Source organism: Castor canadensis, chromosome 14 (assembly GCF_047511655.1).
Source record: "Castor canadensis chromosome 14, mCasCan1.hap1v2, whole genome shotgun sequence".
Classification (NCBI taxonomy): Eukaryota; Metazoa; Chordata; class Mammalia; order Rodentia; family Castoridae; genus Castor; species Castor canadensis.
In genome coordinates this window covers 98,934,730-98,952,350 of record NC_133399.1, presented here as the reverse complement: position 1 = coordinate 98,952,350, position 17,621 = coordinate 98,934,730, and the positions used below count along the sequence as shown (strand labels likewise).

Below are 17,621 nucleotides of genomic sequence, written 5' to 3'. Positions count from 1 at the left end.
AAGTATTTCCTGGCATGTTTGCCAAGGAGATCTTTGACATGCAGAGACCTTTGTTGTTGGTAGGTGACAATTCAGTCTTCAGGGACTGTGACCACAAGGGAGCTCTCATTTCAAACCCTAATGTCGTATTCCAGTGCTCTGCTCCCAGACCCTTGTGTGCTTCTCAGGGCTCCATCATCACTCTGAGCTCCTGATGTGGCACTTACCTTTCCTCAAGGAAAGAAGCCGAGTCCTCAGAACCATGCCTGCAGCCAGCTGAGCTTCGTGTCTCTTGTCCTTGTCAGGATACTCTTCCCTGACAGTTCTTCCATCCAATTCTCTTCCTTCTCCCCTCCACCTTCCTAGACCCTGGTCAAAGCCATTCCAGCCCCTAGGATGTGCTATGCTTCCTGAACCCACAAGATGTCTGGTTATCTTATTTCAGCTCATTTATTTCCCAAGTAAGTTTTGCAGGGCACAAACCATACCTTCTATTGCTTTGGATTTCTACCAGTGACCCCAGGAAGGTGGTCACTCCCTTTTAATGTCATTATAAAAAGCACTGGATTAATCTGGCCTCCACAAACAGAGCTCAGAGATTTCTGGAAAACTATGACCTGGATTATTGTTTATGGGTTAAGGACAGTGGCCAACACAGAAACACAGACACAAAAGGAACAAAATAGAAGAAAGACATAGAAAATATCAAAAGGTCACAAAATACCATCCCACCAGACCATTCTTTGCATTAATTTGCTTCTAGAAAACACCTGTTAAAAGTTGTGCACATACACATATATACATGCACACATAAACAGATTTCCACACATATTTACATATATGCATTTACTTATATACATAAACATTTACTTACACACATATACACTGCAAACCCTCAGCAAAGTTGCTTACCAGACTAGCTAGATGTTAATGTTGAGAGAACAGGGCACTAGTGAATAGCAAATAAACTTTGGTGTGGAAGCAAGTCTAGACCAGCAGAGAACCAGAGGCTGGCCTGGAAGGGCTGAGCCAAGTGGTTGCTTTGCCAGGTTCCTGGAGTGTGAGGTGCCAGGTGGCAGGACTAATCAGTACCAGGGAAGAGCAATAAGGCAGTGATGAGGTGATCCTCCCTGCTTGGGAAAGGTGGATGCAGCAATGGTGCTTCTGTCTTCACTGGAGGGTCCTCAATAAAAGAAAGACTATTCGCCTTTGATCACTGTGTTTAAGACTATTTGTGTTTGGCCTGCACAAGGAAGGAGTGCCATAGCCCAACATGTTAGCATTACCCTCGCTGGACTTTTGCTTTCTCCTCTGTCATGTGGAATCCGTGTTTTGTTCTTTGTAGACTTCCCAATGCCCTTTCCATGATACACTGTGGCTCCAGGGAAGGAGTCCTCTGGCAGGTTGAACCTGTAACTCCTTGCCTCTTGGTTTTGATTTGCCAGATCTGCATATTTAAATTTCATTGTTTTCTTGATAAGAAATAAAAATTCTGGAAATTGAGATTGCTAATCAGAAATGTCTTGAATCTCTATCTCTGCTCTTTTGGCATTTTTCCTAGTTTACTACAGACCCTTTTGCACTTTACAAATAAAAGGTATTGGTTTGTGCCTTGACTGTTAATGTGAAAACAGAAACCAGACAGACATATGTTTTGTTTTCCAGGGAGATGTGCATCCAGCAGGACGGGAGAATTCATCTCACCGTCGTTTACTTTGGGAAAGAAGAAATGAATGAAGTGAAAGGAATACTTGAAAACACTTCCAAGTGAGTACAGTCTGGAGCCAGAACAAGGAACCATAGTAACCGTAACCCCTCAAAAGTACACACCCCAGGCTGAAACTTGTAACACTGTGAGCCAGCTGGGAGATTGATCGTTGGCTGTGTGCAGGGGAATTCAGAGCCCTCCCTCCCAGGGAGACCACCCCGCCTGACACTGATCTTCATTGTACAGGGGTGATGGCTGTGACAGTGGAGACAAACTGCCCAAGCGGCAAGGGAAGGGAACATGGGCTCCTGTGAGCTTCTGTGTGACCACAGCTGTGGGACTGATGCACAGTCGGAGTTAGAGCAAAGCTGTGCATTCAGCTCCCTCTCAGCCACATCTTGAAAGGCTGAAAGTGACTGGTATTAATTAATGCTTAGATCTCATCCGTGTAGCAAATGGTCTCACCCTTTGCCTTTCATTCATTATGCATTTAGAGACGGTAGAGATGGTAAGGGGGAAGGGGAAGCAGTTGGGATGGCCACGAAGGATCCTCATGAAACCTGCTCAGGTGAACAGAAATCATTTAATCCAAGCCTGTAGACCTAAGTTGTATATTCATACCTCATTGATCAATTTCAGGGGGAATGAATGTATTCAAAAGCAGCATAGATAAGTTTTTTTCTCTACCAAACTAAATAAATAACCTCATGGCATCTTGTACCAGTGAGGGAACTATAACGGTACCATCATGCCACACTCTGGATTGCTGCACAGGGCTCAGCTGAGCAGTTAGGTGGGTGGTTTCAGCATATGTGAAGTTTTGAAGATGAGCAATTGTACTCAGTGGTAAAAATTCTCTGGAATTCTCTGGTCCTTGTGGTTTAGATATAGTCAGGACCCTCTTTTTTTTTGCATTTCTGATAAATGGTAACTGGATGATTATTCAGGGATATAATTCCAAAATTGAGAGCACTTTCTGTGTTTATCCTCATACTCTTTTACTAGGTTTGTATTAATGAACACAAGACAATAATGCTAGTTATAACTGCAAACATTCCAAAGTAAGGTTCACAAATGACAGCCCACTGGCCAAATTCTTGTCTGCCACCTGTTTTTGTAAATAAAATTTAATTGTAATGCAGGCAGTCCCATTTTTTTACATATTATTTATGGCTGCCTTTGTGCTACAACTATAAAGATGAGTAGTTATGACAAAGACTGTAAGACTCACACAGCCTAAGCAATTTACCATCTGGTCTTTTAAGAAAAAAAAAGCTCACCCCTGTTCTAAAGCAGTAAGGAGTTAAGAGTTAAGCTAGTTAACAATGTAAAGCTAAAGCCCGTGTCTAAGGGAGTTAAAATAGAGTAAAATAATTGAATATCCTAAAGGTAAATGAAATAGAGATGTCCCAAGTCCAGTGCTTTGAGTTGTCCTTCTCATTTCTGCTTAGGAATGAAAAACATGAATGTTTAGGTTTTGGGTTCTCTGCCCCATGGGCTGGTTTGAACATGTCGGCCAGTATCTTTTCCTGGACGTAGATTTTCTAAGTTTCCCAGGTGATTCAAACATGCCATCAGGATTGAGAACCAATGTGAGAGAAGGTGGTTGCTCACTCAGGGTCTGTACCCTGGAACTATAGCCAGGTATTAAATTCCAAGATACTTCAAGTATCTATCCAGGTGACTGTAGAATGCAGACAGAATTGACAGCTCCATCCTATTGGGCCTGGCACTTCAACACGTCAAAGGATAGTGAGATAATTGCTGGTGGTTAGACATGTATTTAAATTTATAGGTGCCCAGTGGAGAAGTAGCAGGCTAGTTTATACGTTATGGGAAATACCCTTTCTAGTGACCAAAATGCTTAAGCACTTTTATCAGGGTTTTCTTCTCCATACTAGGTTACTTGGTAAGCAGAATTCTAAAGCAAAGATTGCTTGGTGAGTAAAGAATATATAGAATCTGACTAAGAGAAGTGAACTCATTTAAGTGGTAAGAGTGGTTTACCTTAAACTTTGAAAAACATTCCCTGTTACCCAGTTCACTGTACCCCATACAGAGAACTTAATGCTAGAGACTGAGCTGGTGGGTGCTTTAAAGTAATGAATGCTTCATAAGCTTTGGCAAAATTCATTTGAATCCCATTTTTCTGTGTCAATACCCTCATTCTATTAGTGGTTGATGTCTGTTGTGTTGATGTCACTGATACTTTGAGATACATGCTGGCACATAGTGTTGCATTGATAAGGTGTCCTCTTAGGGGAATGCTCAGAGCTCTTCAGCCAGCCTTAGTTGACTTCTTATTCACACACATACACACACACATGCACGCGCACACACACACACACACCTTCCAGATGGATCTTCCTATAACCTGGTAGCCAAACTGGCCCTTAATTTCTAACTTTGTTTTAAGCCTTAGTGTTCCCAAGCCAAACTGGGGACAGACTGCCGCTTTGTCCTCACTCATGGAGATTTCCCCCACCCTTCTTCCCTTTAGTCCAACCTCCTCATAGTTCCATCCCCACCTCCATATCTGTCCTTAACTCTCGGAACGTCACCCACACTTTCAGCACCTCTTATGTCTGGTGACTCAACATTTTTGTCACCCTTTCTTGCAACTAGATTATAAGCTGTTCAGTAAGTGGAACTGTGTTTCATGCCTCATGGTAGCTTCGGTACTTAGCACAATGTCCCATGCAGAAAATGTTCGAAGTTTGTTCATTAAGGATAACATGATAGCAGACAAACAGTAAATTTGGACAGATCTGTATATAAACTTATGTATAGGGCTTTATTTAAATATTATTCTTTTAAGGTGGTAAAATTTTGTTCACTGGTATTTTATTTTTGAATAGTAATTATCATTCACATGAATTATCTTATTCAATGTTCACAGTGATTTTTTCAGATAGATGCTGTTATTAGCTCCCATTTCATAGGTGAGGAAATGGGTTTAGAGAAGTTGTTCCTCAGGCCAGGCACAGGAGATGACTTTCATAGATTTCTATCCAGCACTCACAGTAACAGCATCAAATTTTTATGCCTATGTGCCCCTACTAAAACCTGTAATTGTTAATCAAAAGTAATAAGATTTGTAATCAGACTAAATGAAATTTATTTTATTTAGAGATCAGCATTATAATTAAACTGCTCTAAATTCAGTTGTATGCAAACATTTTAAGAATATCTAAAAATAAAATCTTGTTTAATGACTAGTCAGTGGTGTTTTGTACTCTCTCCCTAGGTTTACATTTACTCAACCAAGCTTTGCATTTTGGTTGATTGCTAGAGATCAGTGTTTTGCAAACTCCAGTTGGTGATTCATTAGAGGATTGTGAAATTGATTTAGTAGGCTATCTCCAATGTTTGTGAAAAATGAAATAAAGCAGAGAAGAAAACATCAGAATGAATTGCAGACTGAAAGGATAAATATTTCATGAAATTTTTAGTGGTATGCCTGTGTGTGTGTGTGTGTGTGTGTGTGTGTGTGTGTGTGTACTGCAATATGATGTTGTAAGGATTGCGGTTAAAATGTTTGTAAGCCACTGCCATAAACAACAGTACAAACCAGTTCTCAGTGATTGAGTCTTAATCTACAGGGTTTTCCAAGCTTCAGTTTATCTCAGATGACCACATAGCTCAATGGTTCTTTAGCTTTGCAGTAACTTGGGATGCTTTTTTAAAATATGGCTGGACCCAGCCCTGGAAATTCTGAGTCACTAGGCCTGAGATGGAGCCTCAGAATGAGCACCTCAGACAGGTTCCATATGTGATGCTGAAGTAAAAGGCCCCTGGACCACACTTTGAGAAACACTGACTGAGATGGACATTTAGTTGGACCTGTGTAATAGGAAATTTTTTCAAAATGTAACTTGTATATGAATTGGCATGAGTTGTCATTTTTGTCCAGTCACAAGGACATAGTGCATCTTTCAGAGAATCATGTCTGAGATTGACATACTAGAAATGAGATGCCCCTCTGCCTCAGCGTGTGTGATGGGAAGAGAGGGCTGTTGTTGTTGTGAGGGACCTGCCTTGCTGCAGTGTGTGTCAGCATTTTATGCTCTTTGAACTGATTTGTTTGATAACTACTCCCAGGAAGATTTCATCATGACATCCAAGAAGAAAACTGGTTTTCTTCTTTTCTTCCTCTCCCTCTTCCTCTGTCTTTTCCCCCTCTTCTCCCTCTTCCTTCTCCATCTTCTCCTGAAATTTGGGCAGCATTGTCGTTTCATTTTTATTTTTCCTTAAACAACGAAGTTTTAGGTAAGAATCTCATTGCTAAAATGAAATAACCTGCCTAGTCAATCCCTCCCATCCAGATAAAGAGTCCTGGGCTCTGGGCAGCAGAGATCAGTATCTCACAGACTAAGGCAGGGGGTTAGGCCTTTGGCCAGCTCACCCAGCTTTGCCAGAGGTCAAGCCAAGCATGATTCTGATTGGTGCACCAGCTCTTTATTCACATGTGCCTGTGTCTTTAATTGTTCTTCTGGGGACTTGAGCATGGCGTATAGATTACTGGGTTGTGACAATGTTAAGTCCAATGAGTATGATTATTATAGTGCTATCTAAGGACAGTGCTCTGGGATTGGAGAGGTGCATGTCTTAGAGTGTGGAGTTGTCATGTCTGCAACTAATTCCCAAATGGCAAAACATTGGCACTTGGTGAATCTAGGCAAAGGCTGATTGGTAGTTATTGTACTGTTCTTGCAGCTTTTCTGGACATTTAGAATCTTGCCAAATAAAAATCTGTGGAAAACATATTATAAAAAAGTAAAGAATATTAAATTCATACAGTGAAATATAATACAGCAGTTAAAACAGAAAAGAGGGGCGATATCAGCAAAAGTGGTCAGGTAAACACCCCTGCAAAAATCTTCTCCTCCATAAAAGTAGTGGGAAAATTGGTTTTAAAAAAACAGTCAGAGTCAACTTATTCAGAGTTCTGGAAATTAACCAACATTTGCAGTAATTTGGAGACACTCTGTGCCAGAACGATGGCTGAATTTTGGTGTGTAAGGGAGCTTTGTGGAGTTTTAGCTTGCCCCACTCCCAGACCCTACTCAAGCTTGGTGGTGACCTTGAAATCTATCAGCCCCCCACAGCCTGCAGCCACCGGAGGGACAGAATGAGGTTGGCGATCCTGTAAAGCATCAACTGAGAATTATTATCTGAACTGAATGGGTTTTTCCTATGAGATCCCACCCACCCACAAGGTTATATTTATTTGACCTCGCTTAGCTCTTCCAGTGCCAAAAGCCTTTCCTTTAGGGGCTGGGGAAAATATTTGTCAACATTTGGAAGTGTTTAACTTTGTGGCTATGAGGTAGTGGACAACTGATTAACCAAAAAGCTTAGAAGGTAAAGCTGGGGAATGAAACATCTACAGGGGCTGTGATGAGCTCCAGCGCATTCCTGGAAATCTAAGTAGCACGTGCTTGCTTACAGCTGTTCTGGACTAAGGGAAGACCTGAGGAGAGCCCTGTTCTCACTGTGGCTGACCTTGTGGCTCTGTGCCAGCAGGAAGTAAAGGCTATGGTAAATTGTCAACTGGTGGCTAAGTATTGAAAGTGTGTCCCGGTGTGTACATCGAATTTATCAGTAAAGATTAGGCGATTCATTGAGTATAGGCATGTTAAGTCACCATTGGCCAGCCACTAAATGGTCATACATGACAAAGAATACAGACTTCGAAGAATTGTTTCCGGAAACTCTCCAAACAAATAACAGAAAACTTAGAGGAGGGAAGCTACTCTGATTTCTAGGATTGCTTTATTGCATTATTAAAATGTCTAGTTTTTAACAAAAATTGTGAGATATGTGAAGAGACAAGAAACTATGACTTGTGCACAAGAATAAAATCAGTCATTAGAGATTGCCTCTGAAAAAGTTCAGCCATTGTAGTTACTATCAAAGACTTGAAATCAGCTATATTAAACATGTTCAGAGAAATCATACTTGAACTGAACAAGGCTGGTGGGATGGCTCAAGTGGTAGAGTGCCTGCTTAGCAAGTGCAAGGTCCTGAGTTCAAACTCCACTACCATCAAAAAATAAAAAGCACTAAAGAACAGTATGACAACTATGCATTACCAAATAGAGAATACTGATAAAGAGGTATGTATACATTAGAGAAACAGCTCAGGAGATACAAGGAATCCTCCATAAGATTAATAGTTGATTACAATGGAGAAACAATGAAGCCAGAAAATGGAACATATTCAATTAAAAAAAAACTGAATGACTTTATCACTAGTAAATATGCTTTATATGAAATACTAAAAAGTCCTTGGGGCTAAAATGAAAGGACACTGGACAGGAATTCAAGTGCTTGTGAAAACATGAAGAATGCCAGTGAAAGCAACTCTATAGGGTAAATATACGTGATAATGTCAATGCATTTTTGGTTTGTGACTCTTTTTCTGCTAATTTAGGTAATTTATTGCATTAAACAATAATGATAAATCTGTGTTGCTGGGCACACATGCATAAGGTAAAAGTTTTAATACAATAATACTGCAGAAAAGGGAAAGGAAATAGAGGAATAAACTTTTGTATATTATTGCATGAAATTTTTTCAAGAAATTAGAAAATTGAACTAGACCTGTGACAAGTAAATATACTGATTTAATAAAAACATCTCGCACAAAGAAAAGCCAGGCCCAAATTGTTTCACCACGAATTTCTACCCTTTAAAGCATTAACACCAAATTTTTCATAAACTCAACAACAGAAAAGAATATTTCCAACTTATTATGCTGATACCCTAACTTGACAAAGACTTCCCAAGGAAAACAAACTACATTCTAGTGTCCCTTATGAATATAAATGCAAAAATGATCAAGGAAATATTAGCAAAGTGAATTCAGCATTGTATGAAAAGGATAATACACTGTGATTGAATAAGGTTTATTCCAGTAATACGAGATGGGCTTTATGTAGAAACATCAATCAGTGTTGATTGATTATCAGATTATACCATATTAATAATAGGATATAAGACGAAAATCACATGACCATCTTAGTACACACAGAAAAATCATTTGACACATATCCAGCACCCTTTCATGATTGAGCACCCAACAAACTAGGAATAGAAGAGATTTTCCCCAGCCTGACAAGGATATATATGAAAAAACCCACCTACATAAAACATCACACTTACTAGTGAAATGCTGAAAGTGTTCCCCATATGATCAGAAACAATACAAGTATATCTGCTCTCATTAACATTCAACATTTTACTGAAGACTTTAGCCATGACATTCAGGAAAGCAAAAGAAATGAAAGCCATTCAGAGTCGAAAAGAGGAAACAAACTATCTCTAGGCACAGATGATGTGATCTTGCATAGAGAAAATTATAAAGAATCAATTAAAAAACTAAAAGGTAACAAAAAGATCAACAGGGTTGTGGGATATGAGATCATATAAAAGTTCATTATATTTCTGTACACTAGCAATGAACAATGTGTAACTGGTAGAAACCTTATGTCCACATGTGTGTAAATGGAAAAATGAGACTGTTGAAAGTATTCCAGGAATGGGGAGGGGGATAAAGGAGAATGATGGAGGGGGTGAATTCAACTATGATATATTATAAGAACTTTTGTATGTCACAATGTACCCCCAGTACAACAATAATAAAAAAGGAAATAATTCTAATGACATAAAAAAAAAATAAAGCATTTACAAATAAATTTAACACACAAGTTCAAGAAATACTAAAAACTGTAACATACTATTGAAGGGAGTTTAAGAAGACCAAAATAAATGGGGAGATATATCATGGTCATAGTTGAGAACACGTTATATTATTAGGTCAAATCTATCTATAGGTTCAGTACAATCTCTGTTAAAATGCAGGCTTGCTTTTTTATAGAAATGAACAAGCTAATCCTAAAATTCTTATGAAAATTCAAAAGACCCAAAATAGCCAAAACAAACTTAAGAGAGAAAATAAAGTTGGAAGCTTCACACTCCCAACTTTAAAACTTATTATAAAGTTACAATAATCCAGATAATGATATTGGCATAAGGATAGATATTTAGCTTAATGCAGTGGGACTGAATCTCTAGATAAACTCCATGTATATTTACAGTCAATTGATATGGAGCCACACAACTATATGAGGAAAGAACAGTAATTTCAAGAGTGGATCTAGGACAAGTAGACAACTCATGCAAAAGGATAAAAGTTGTACTCTGTATTTGGTATGTATACATCCCACCACATACAAAATGAGTCAAAATGGATCAAAGACCTAAAAGCTGTAACTGTACAACATGGGTGTAAATCTTCATGACCTTAACTCAGGCAATGGTGTCTTAGACAGGACATCTGAAGCATAAACCTGTAAAGAACTAGTAGATAACTTGTGCCTTCTCAAAATTAAAAACTTTGGTCAACTGTGAAAGCAAAAAGACAACTTATAATGTGGGAGAAAATGATTAGATTAATCAAATCACATTATGATTTGCTAATCATAATCTGATAAGAGTTTAATATTCAATTTGTACAAAGAATGTTTATCATTCAATGGTAAAAAGACAAGTGACCCAAGTTAATAATGGATGTTTATTAAAGATGATAAAGCCAATAAGCAGTTGAGAAAATGGTCACTACCATTAGTTATTGGAGATTCAAACAAAAACCAATGTAAATCATACCCACTAGGACAGCTAAAATTTAAGAATCAGACAATCACAAGTGTTGCTGAGGATGAAGAAAAATGAAAATTCTTCCATTGCTGGTGGGAAAGTAAAGTCGTACGGCCACTATGGAAAACTATTTGGTGGTTCTTTAAATGATTAAGTGTAAAATTATCATGAGCCAGAATGCTGGAGGGGGTGAATTCAACTATGATATATTATAAGAACCTTTGTGTATCACAGTGTACCCCCAGTACAACAATAATAAAAAAGGAAATAATTCTAATGACATCAAAAAAAGAATAAAGCATTTAGAAATAAATTTAACACACAAGTTAAAAAGAATTGAAAATAAGTATTTGAACAAGTATCTGTATGTGTATAGCAGTATTGTTTACAATATGGGAAAGTTAGTAACAGCTCAAACGTCCATCAGCCGATGGATAAACAAGGTATACCCACACAATGGAAAATTATTTAGCCATTAAAAAGAGTGAAGAACTGATATATCCTACAGTGTGAATGAACCTGAAAAGCATCATGCTAATAATGTATGGTTCCATTTACATGAACTATCCAGAATAGGTCAGTCCATAAAGACAGAAAGTAGAGTGATCGATACCAGAGATATACATAGGAATGAGAACTGGTTGCTTAATGGATACAGGATTTCATTTTGGAGTGATGACAACATTTTGGAACTAGAAAGATGTGAAAGTTGCACAGCATTGTGATTGTACTAAATACCCCCAAATTATACACTTTAAAATAGTTTTTATTATTTGAATTTTGCTTTAATAAGAATGTATGTGCTCAGATATATATACACACATGCGCTCACACACACTTACATACATTGGAACTTACTCTAGGAGAGTCATGTTTCTTTGTTGTCCCCTACAGAATTAAGCATCCTTTTTCTCCCAGGGATGGAACTGAGTAATGAATACACTGCTGCACATAGCAGCTGACTTAAGACCAAAAGGAAGGAGCACAGAGCTACTGTGTGCCAGGCACTGGGCTGTGGGCACTGACTCCAGACTTGGTGAAGAAGGGCTGTACATATGGAGAGGGTGCAGGGCGGGGCAAGCTTGCCTTGGAGTAGAGACCCGGAAAGGAGCCGGGAACTGTATACCTACCCTGTGCAGAGCAAGGAGAGGTTGTAGGTACATGAGGTGAGTTTGTGGACTGAGGCCCCAGAAGGGAACCAGAAACAGAGATGAAGGAAAGTGTCCTGCTAGCCTGGTGGCCACAGCCTAGGTGCTATGCATTGTTGATTATTGTCCTACACCTGCACTGAGACTGCTTCTCTCCCAGGAGGGATGAGGGCTCTCTGACTGGGAAGGAACCATCACTTCCTCCTTGGCCCTATTCACAATCCCTCCCAGTAGCAAAGGTGCAGGGCTTGGTCTACTGTCACAGGGCCACCCTCCCATTTTTCAATCAAATCTCCATAACAGAGGCCTCATGCCAGACCTTTCAATCTCATTATTTTTCTGTGCATCAGCAGATTGGTTTGGTATCTGCCATAGCTGGCTTCGATTTCCCCATTCAAAACAAAACAAATATTGCACGCATACAGTGAACGAGAAAAGACAGCCTGCACGTTTAGCCTAGAAACGGGTGAATTCTAATTAATGGTAGTCCACATCGCAACCACTCTGAGGTTCAGAATATCCATTTGCTCTTCTTTAATGGACATGAACTTTAAGTTCTCTAAAGAAACTCGGTAAAATTGGCTTGTGTAAGCTCAGTATCTAAGGAATTCTAAATTAATTGTTGAAAGTGCTTACTGTGAAAACAGAGTGATTGCATGTTTAAATTCTTCGCTGTATTCAGATGTCTTCAGTAAACAGAGCTCATAAAATGTTTTGATATTTAGAGCTATAAGATTTAAATTTTTTAATTGTGCATTGGTTATAATACTAGTTTCTATGCAAATTTTGAAGTTTTTTTTAAGGAAAGGGCTATTTTTGGAAGTGTCACAATAAGAGAGTTTCATTGCAATTATGGGGAAAAGTCTGTATTAAAATAAATCATATTAGACGGCAAGGTCTTTTATCATGCTTAATCCAGCAATTCTGGGAAATGCAAATCAATTAGGGAAATTAAATCTCCAGTAGAAGCAGTAGCTCTCTCAGGTCATTATAACCTCTATAAAAATGACAGCATGTAACCAAGGAGTCCCCACGCTGCAGATTTATTATACTAAAGAAAGGGATTGGTGGGAAATTCAAGAGTTTCATCAGTTAATAATACAATTCAAGAAGAAAAGAAGAAGAAATAATTATGAGTAAATCATGAACCCAGAAAGGAACCGTGTAATCAGATTCATAATGGGAAATTACATAATATAAAATGAGTGTCCCTGTTTCCTACAATGCATGGCTGTGAGCATGTCACTAAAGATTACATTTCATTGTATGGGTAAATTAATATTTCAGAACAAATTGCATCTTATTTTTCTTAGCTCTCTTTGTTTGTTTTATACTATATCTGTCATCTTCTTAAAAGTTAGGGTTTATGCCTGCTCCTCAGGATCTGTTGGTCACAGCCTCCTTCTGATGTGGAAGGTGGGCTTCTACAAAAAGTAAGGGCCTGTCTGGTGCCCACCTGGGTGGGCTGCACTGTCCTGGAAGAGGGGGGCATTTCTGGGTAGCACCTCCTTCGGGAAGGATCTGAAATGTGCTTGAATGTGTTCGACTTGTTCTCTCTTGGATCACCCAGTGTTTCTTGGTCACTCTCTGTGTCCCAGTGGATGCAGTTTACTACACAGTGCTGGATAATCTCTGAAGGTAGAAAAAAAAAAGGCATTCACTGCCTTCAAGGGTCTAGAGCCTACTAGAGGTTCTCGTTCACTCTGTCCAAGCAAAGACACAGAAGGTACTGGACACAGGCAGGACTGGATAAAAAGCCTGGGAGCTCAGAAGGCCCTTCAGTTTGCAGTGAGGCACACAAGAAACAGTGATTCTTAAGAGTAAGTGGGATTTTCATGGAATGGGTAAAGAAAGCATATTCTGGGAAGGCACTCGGAGCAGGAGGCCCCAGCCATGTGCACGCCTTGATGACTAATCCATCGTGAACATCTACTCCTGCCTGGTCACCATGATTTGACAGGGATAGAGGACCAAACAGGATGCCTGCCTGAGCATGTCAGTAATTGCACTTGGGGTTGTAATCTCTTGAGCATCCTGTGCACAGCCCCAAATCTACCCTACCACACTCCATCACAGCATTTTGAGCTGAAATCTGCCATTGCCTTGGGACTGCCTCACTGTCTTTTAATACACTCTGGTGCCCTGTGAGCAGCGTTTCTAAGTGAGGATATGAGGTGAGGGGCCTGACTAGTGTGCAGAATCCAATTCCTTTTCATCTTGTGACGTTGTATTTTTTGGAGCCACATGGCTGGTACTGAGAGGTTTGAGATGAGGAGAGCATTCCAGGTTATTGATGTATTAATCTCTCTGCTCTGGAAAGGGGAGGAACTGAAGTTGTCCTGATTCTTTTCCTGCTGTTTGCAGTTTATCCCTCTTTCTTAGCAGACAGTGCTTGATAATTGTCACAGGTCCTTTCCCGTGGTCAGGGAGGACAAGGAGAGGTTCTTCCAGGTTCCTGGTTAGTTAAAAGAAGCCTTGGGTAGAAGAATCAGGAGGGTAAGTAGAATCCCATTATCCCTACACGGATGGGCTTTGAGACAGTGACGGCCTGACAGCCATGCGGGGACCAAAGATGGATGACAAAGTTAGTTCTCTCGCCCTTTCTGCTGCCTGTGACTGACAGTGCTGCCCAGGCCGGTGATGACTCTGTCCCCACCCTTCCTTCTGTGTGCACTCACATCCTACTCCCTAGTCAGGGCCTGGTGAGTTGGTGAGCCAGTACATATCAGATTGAGGCTCTCAGGCCAGCAATCACAAGGCTGTCGCCTCCTAGCCACAGTGCTCAGGGTAGCTGAGGAGACCAGGCAGGGCTGCTTGGGTTGGAGTGCTGTGGGCACAAGGGATGAGCACAGGCCTCTGGTGCTGTGTGTGCACTGATCGCACACAGCCCCCAGGGAAATTGGGCGTGGACAGAGGTAAGTTGCCTCCTGAGCCTCCTCATTTTAGTTCTGTCTTTGGGGGGGGGTGTCACTGCCTGTGCACACACAGAGTAAAATGCACATTCGGAATGGGTAGTGCCGTGGAAATAGCTTGGATTGTCCCATCCTTGTAGAGAGATTGGTTGAACAGAAAGGAAGAAAATTGCTTTTTGTGTCAGGCCAGGGAAAGGGCTCCTGCTTTCCTGAACTCTGTTTTTCTGGAAGCAACACTTTAAAGCATAGAGGTTGACATTTAAAGTTTAAAGGGGAATAGTGCCTGAGTTATGAGTCAGGTACAACCTGAATGAGAAGGGCTTGTTCATTCACTGTGCTTGGGGATGTTGGTCTTCCCTGCCCACAAATTGGCAAACAAATAGCCTTGCAGATGAGGGTTCAAAGGTCCCCAAGTGTATAAATGTTGAAACAAATGAAGAAAGACACTTGCTTCTGGCTATTAAAGCAAGATGGGTTTCTAATGGTGAACAAGCACCTGCAAGACCTGGAAGAAAACCCCCTTAGGTGAACAGGTGAAATTCAGCATCTCCCACAGGTGTAGATTCCCTGGCCACTGGCCAAACAGGTAGGAGACACAGCGGGCACTGATTTATAGCAGCTGGGGCCGTAGGCGATGGGTAGATGGCTGCAGGTCCTCCCACCTCCTGCCTGTCTGCGGAGGCACAAAGGTAGCACTATCCTTGACTGGTGCCAAATGTGTTACAGAAGAGGAGGAGAGTCCCTCAAAGCCACAGTAGTACTGAAGCAAATGCAGAATCATAGAAAACAGGAATGTTAGAGCGTAAAGGGAACTTCGAGCTCTGTACCCATTGGAGTTTAGAATAAGAAGTAAAGTGACTTGCCCCAAATAAATCAGAGGCAGAACAAAGGTTAGAATCATTCATAGAGTCACACAATATTCGTGAATATCTTTGGAGCAGCAAAACAAAAACACCCTGGATCTGGGCTTGCTGACTCATAGACAGATGAGAGCTCTTCCCATCCTAAGGCCTCATACCTTAATCTCAGTCTGAAAGGCCTGTCTATCATCAGACTCAGACAGGTTAGGCCTATAGAGTCCAAGATTAAAAAAAAAACCCAAGCTCCCTCTCAGAATTGAAAGAAGACATTAAATCAAAAAAGGGGCAACAGAACTGGTTTGACTGATTCAACACAAGATGCAAGTACAATTTAGCATCTTTAAAGCTTATGGCTCTAGTGTTGACCTTTAGCCAAGCTAGCTATGTGGAATATAAACTTTTAAAAGTGGAAATGGGCTGTCCTACCTTTGCATATATCAAGTTTAGAGAGAAGCTGGGGAGTGGTAGACTGAGCCAGGTGTGGGAGGGTGAGGAGCAGAACAGGAAGCCAGTAAGAAAGAATGGTGGTGTCGGCAAGAAGAGAGGGATTTGTCTGCACATCAATAAGCTAGGCCAGGACTGAACTCGGGGCCCTCATTCTATCTCATAGAAGTCTACCCCTATTCAATTGGCACAGGATGAATTCCGTTTTGCTCAAAATGTGTCCATTTTCAGAAGATTCAGTTGTTTCTAGGAGAGAACAGTGAACGGAAGAACCATCTCATCTTGCCTACTAATGACTAGCTGGTGCTTAGAGAGCCTTGTCCTCTTGGCACTGTTAATATAACTAATCACTCTGTGAAATGTTTAGGGAGGGTGTAATTATTCCCATTTTAAGATGAGGCAACTGAAGTGCAGGGAGATTAATGGGCTTGCCTATCTCACAGAGCTAATCTACCAGAGAACCAGATCTGAGACCATTCTACCCTTCTAACACCAAGTTAGTCATTTTTCCTGCTATGCTATGTTCTCTTACCTGGGGAAGGAATCCAGGTTCAGTCTGCTTGGTGACAGATATACATCAAGAACATGTTGCCTGACTCTTAGATTTGAATATAGAAGAGAGCGTGCCGGGGGCGGGGGGCCCATTCCATGGTGACTGAATTTCCTCAGCTCATGAATTCATTTGAGTGATTCGGGAAGTATGGAGACTTCCCCAGGTTGTGTTCCAGTTTACTGGTTTAAGTTTTCTCCATCACAGAGTAATCATTAATGATGACAGTACAGATTTCCATATGGGAGAATCACCAAAGAAATAAGAAATAAATCAAAACAGAAGTTCATTAGTAGTTGTGTGTGTTGGTGCTCCCCAGTAATCCCATCACTGGGGAGGCTGAGGCAGGAAGATGGGTGAATTTGAGGCCTGCTTGAGCTATATAGCAAGACCCTGTCTAAAAAGAAAATAAAACAGAGCTTGCTAGGGGTTCTTGGTCCATTTAAACTCACTGGTTTCTGTTGAATCTGGGCCATTCTGTCCCTGCTTGGGTGGTCCCAGCACTGTGTGGGTTACAGAAGAAACACAGCAAGAGGTGGAGAACCCCAGCCATGCATTTCTGGGGGGACTGTGACCACCTGGGCTGTATGGATGCATGAGTGGCTGAACTTAACCTTCTCTTCCTCTGCCTTTCCAGAGCAGCGAACTTCAGAAACTTCACCTTCATCCAACTGAACGGAGAGTTTTCCCGGGGAAAGGGACTCGATGTCGGAGCCCGCTTCTGGACAGGAAGCAATGTCCTTCTGTTTTTCTGTGATGTGGACATCTACTTCACCTCTGAGTTCCTCAACACTTGCCGGTTAAACACACAGCCAGGTTTGGGCCGCCTGTTCTGCACCCTGTAGACGCCATTGGTTGCTCTTGTGCTCAGGAGTTCTTCTCTGCACAATCCCCTCAAGCCTCCTGCTTTGGAATCAGCCTCACTGGGCCCCAATAACAAAGAACACAGTCATCTGGTTTGATGTATCCTTGGGTGCTGCACAGCAGGACTGTCACACACCATAGTTCTGGGACTCTGCCCCAAGTTCATGTTTATAACCCCTGTAGGGGGTCAGACTTAGTGGACATCCACAGGAGGAAGTGTGGGGGAGAGGACATGGGGCCTAGAAAACCTGCTAAATTCCAAAAGGAGTAGCTAAGGGCAGTTAGCTAGAGAAGAAGGACTATAAGCAGACAGAACCTACAATACAAAAATTATTTCAGTGAACTTGACTCAGGCAGGACAGGTAATCAGCTGAGAATCACTGGCACAGCCATTCAGTTCTTAAAATATGGAAAGTTGTCCCATGAAAATTGGTAAAGAGCAGCTGGCCTAGACTCTCTTAATGTCTCCTACTGCCCAAAGTCACCCTGGCCTCC

General features: G+C 41.0%; 1 protein-coding gene across 8 annotated transcripts in view; it reads left to right on the top strand.

The window, feature by feature from the left end:
* Csgalnact1 (chondroitin sulfate N-acetylgalactosaminyltransferase 1) overlaps window positions 1-17,621 on the top strand; it is a 310,215-nt gene that overhangs the window by 278,294 nt on the left and 14,300 nt on the right. For all 8 annotated transcript variants that reach the window (XM_074055101.1, XM_074055096.1, XM_074055099.1 and 5 more), the window contains 2 exons: window positions 1,645-1,746; window positions 16,900-17,078. In XM_074055101.1, the coding sequence (XP_073911202.1) occupies window positions 1,645-1,746; window positions 16,900-17,078 (281 nt within the window). The remainder of the gene's footprint in view (window positions 1-1,644; window positions 1,747-16,899; window positions 17,079-17,621) is intronic.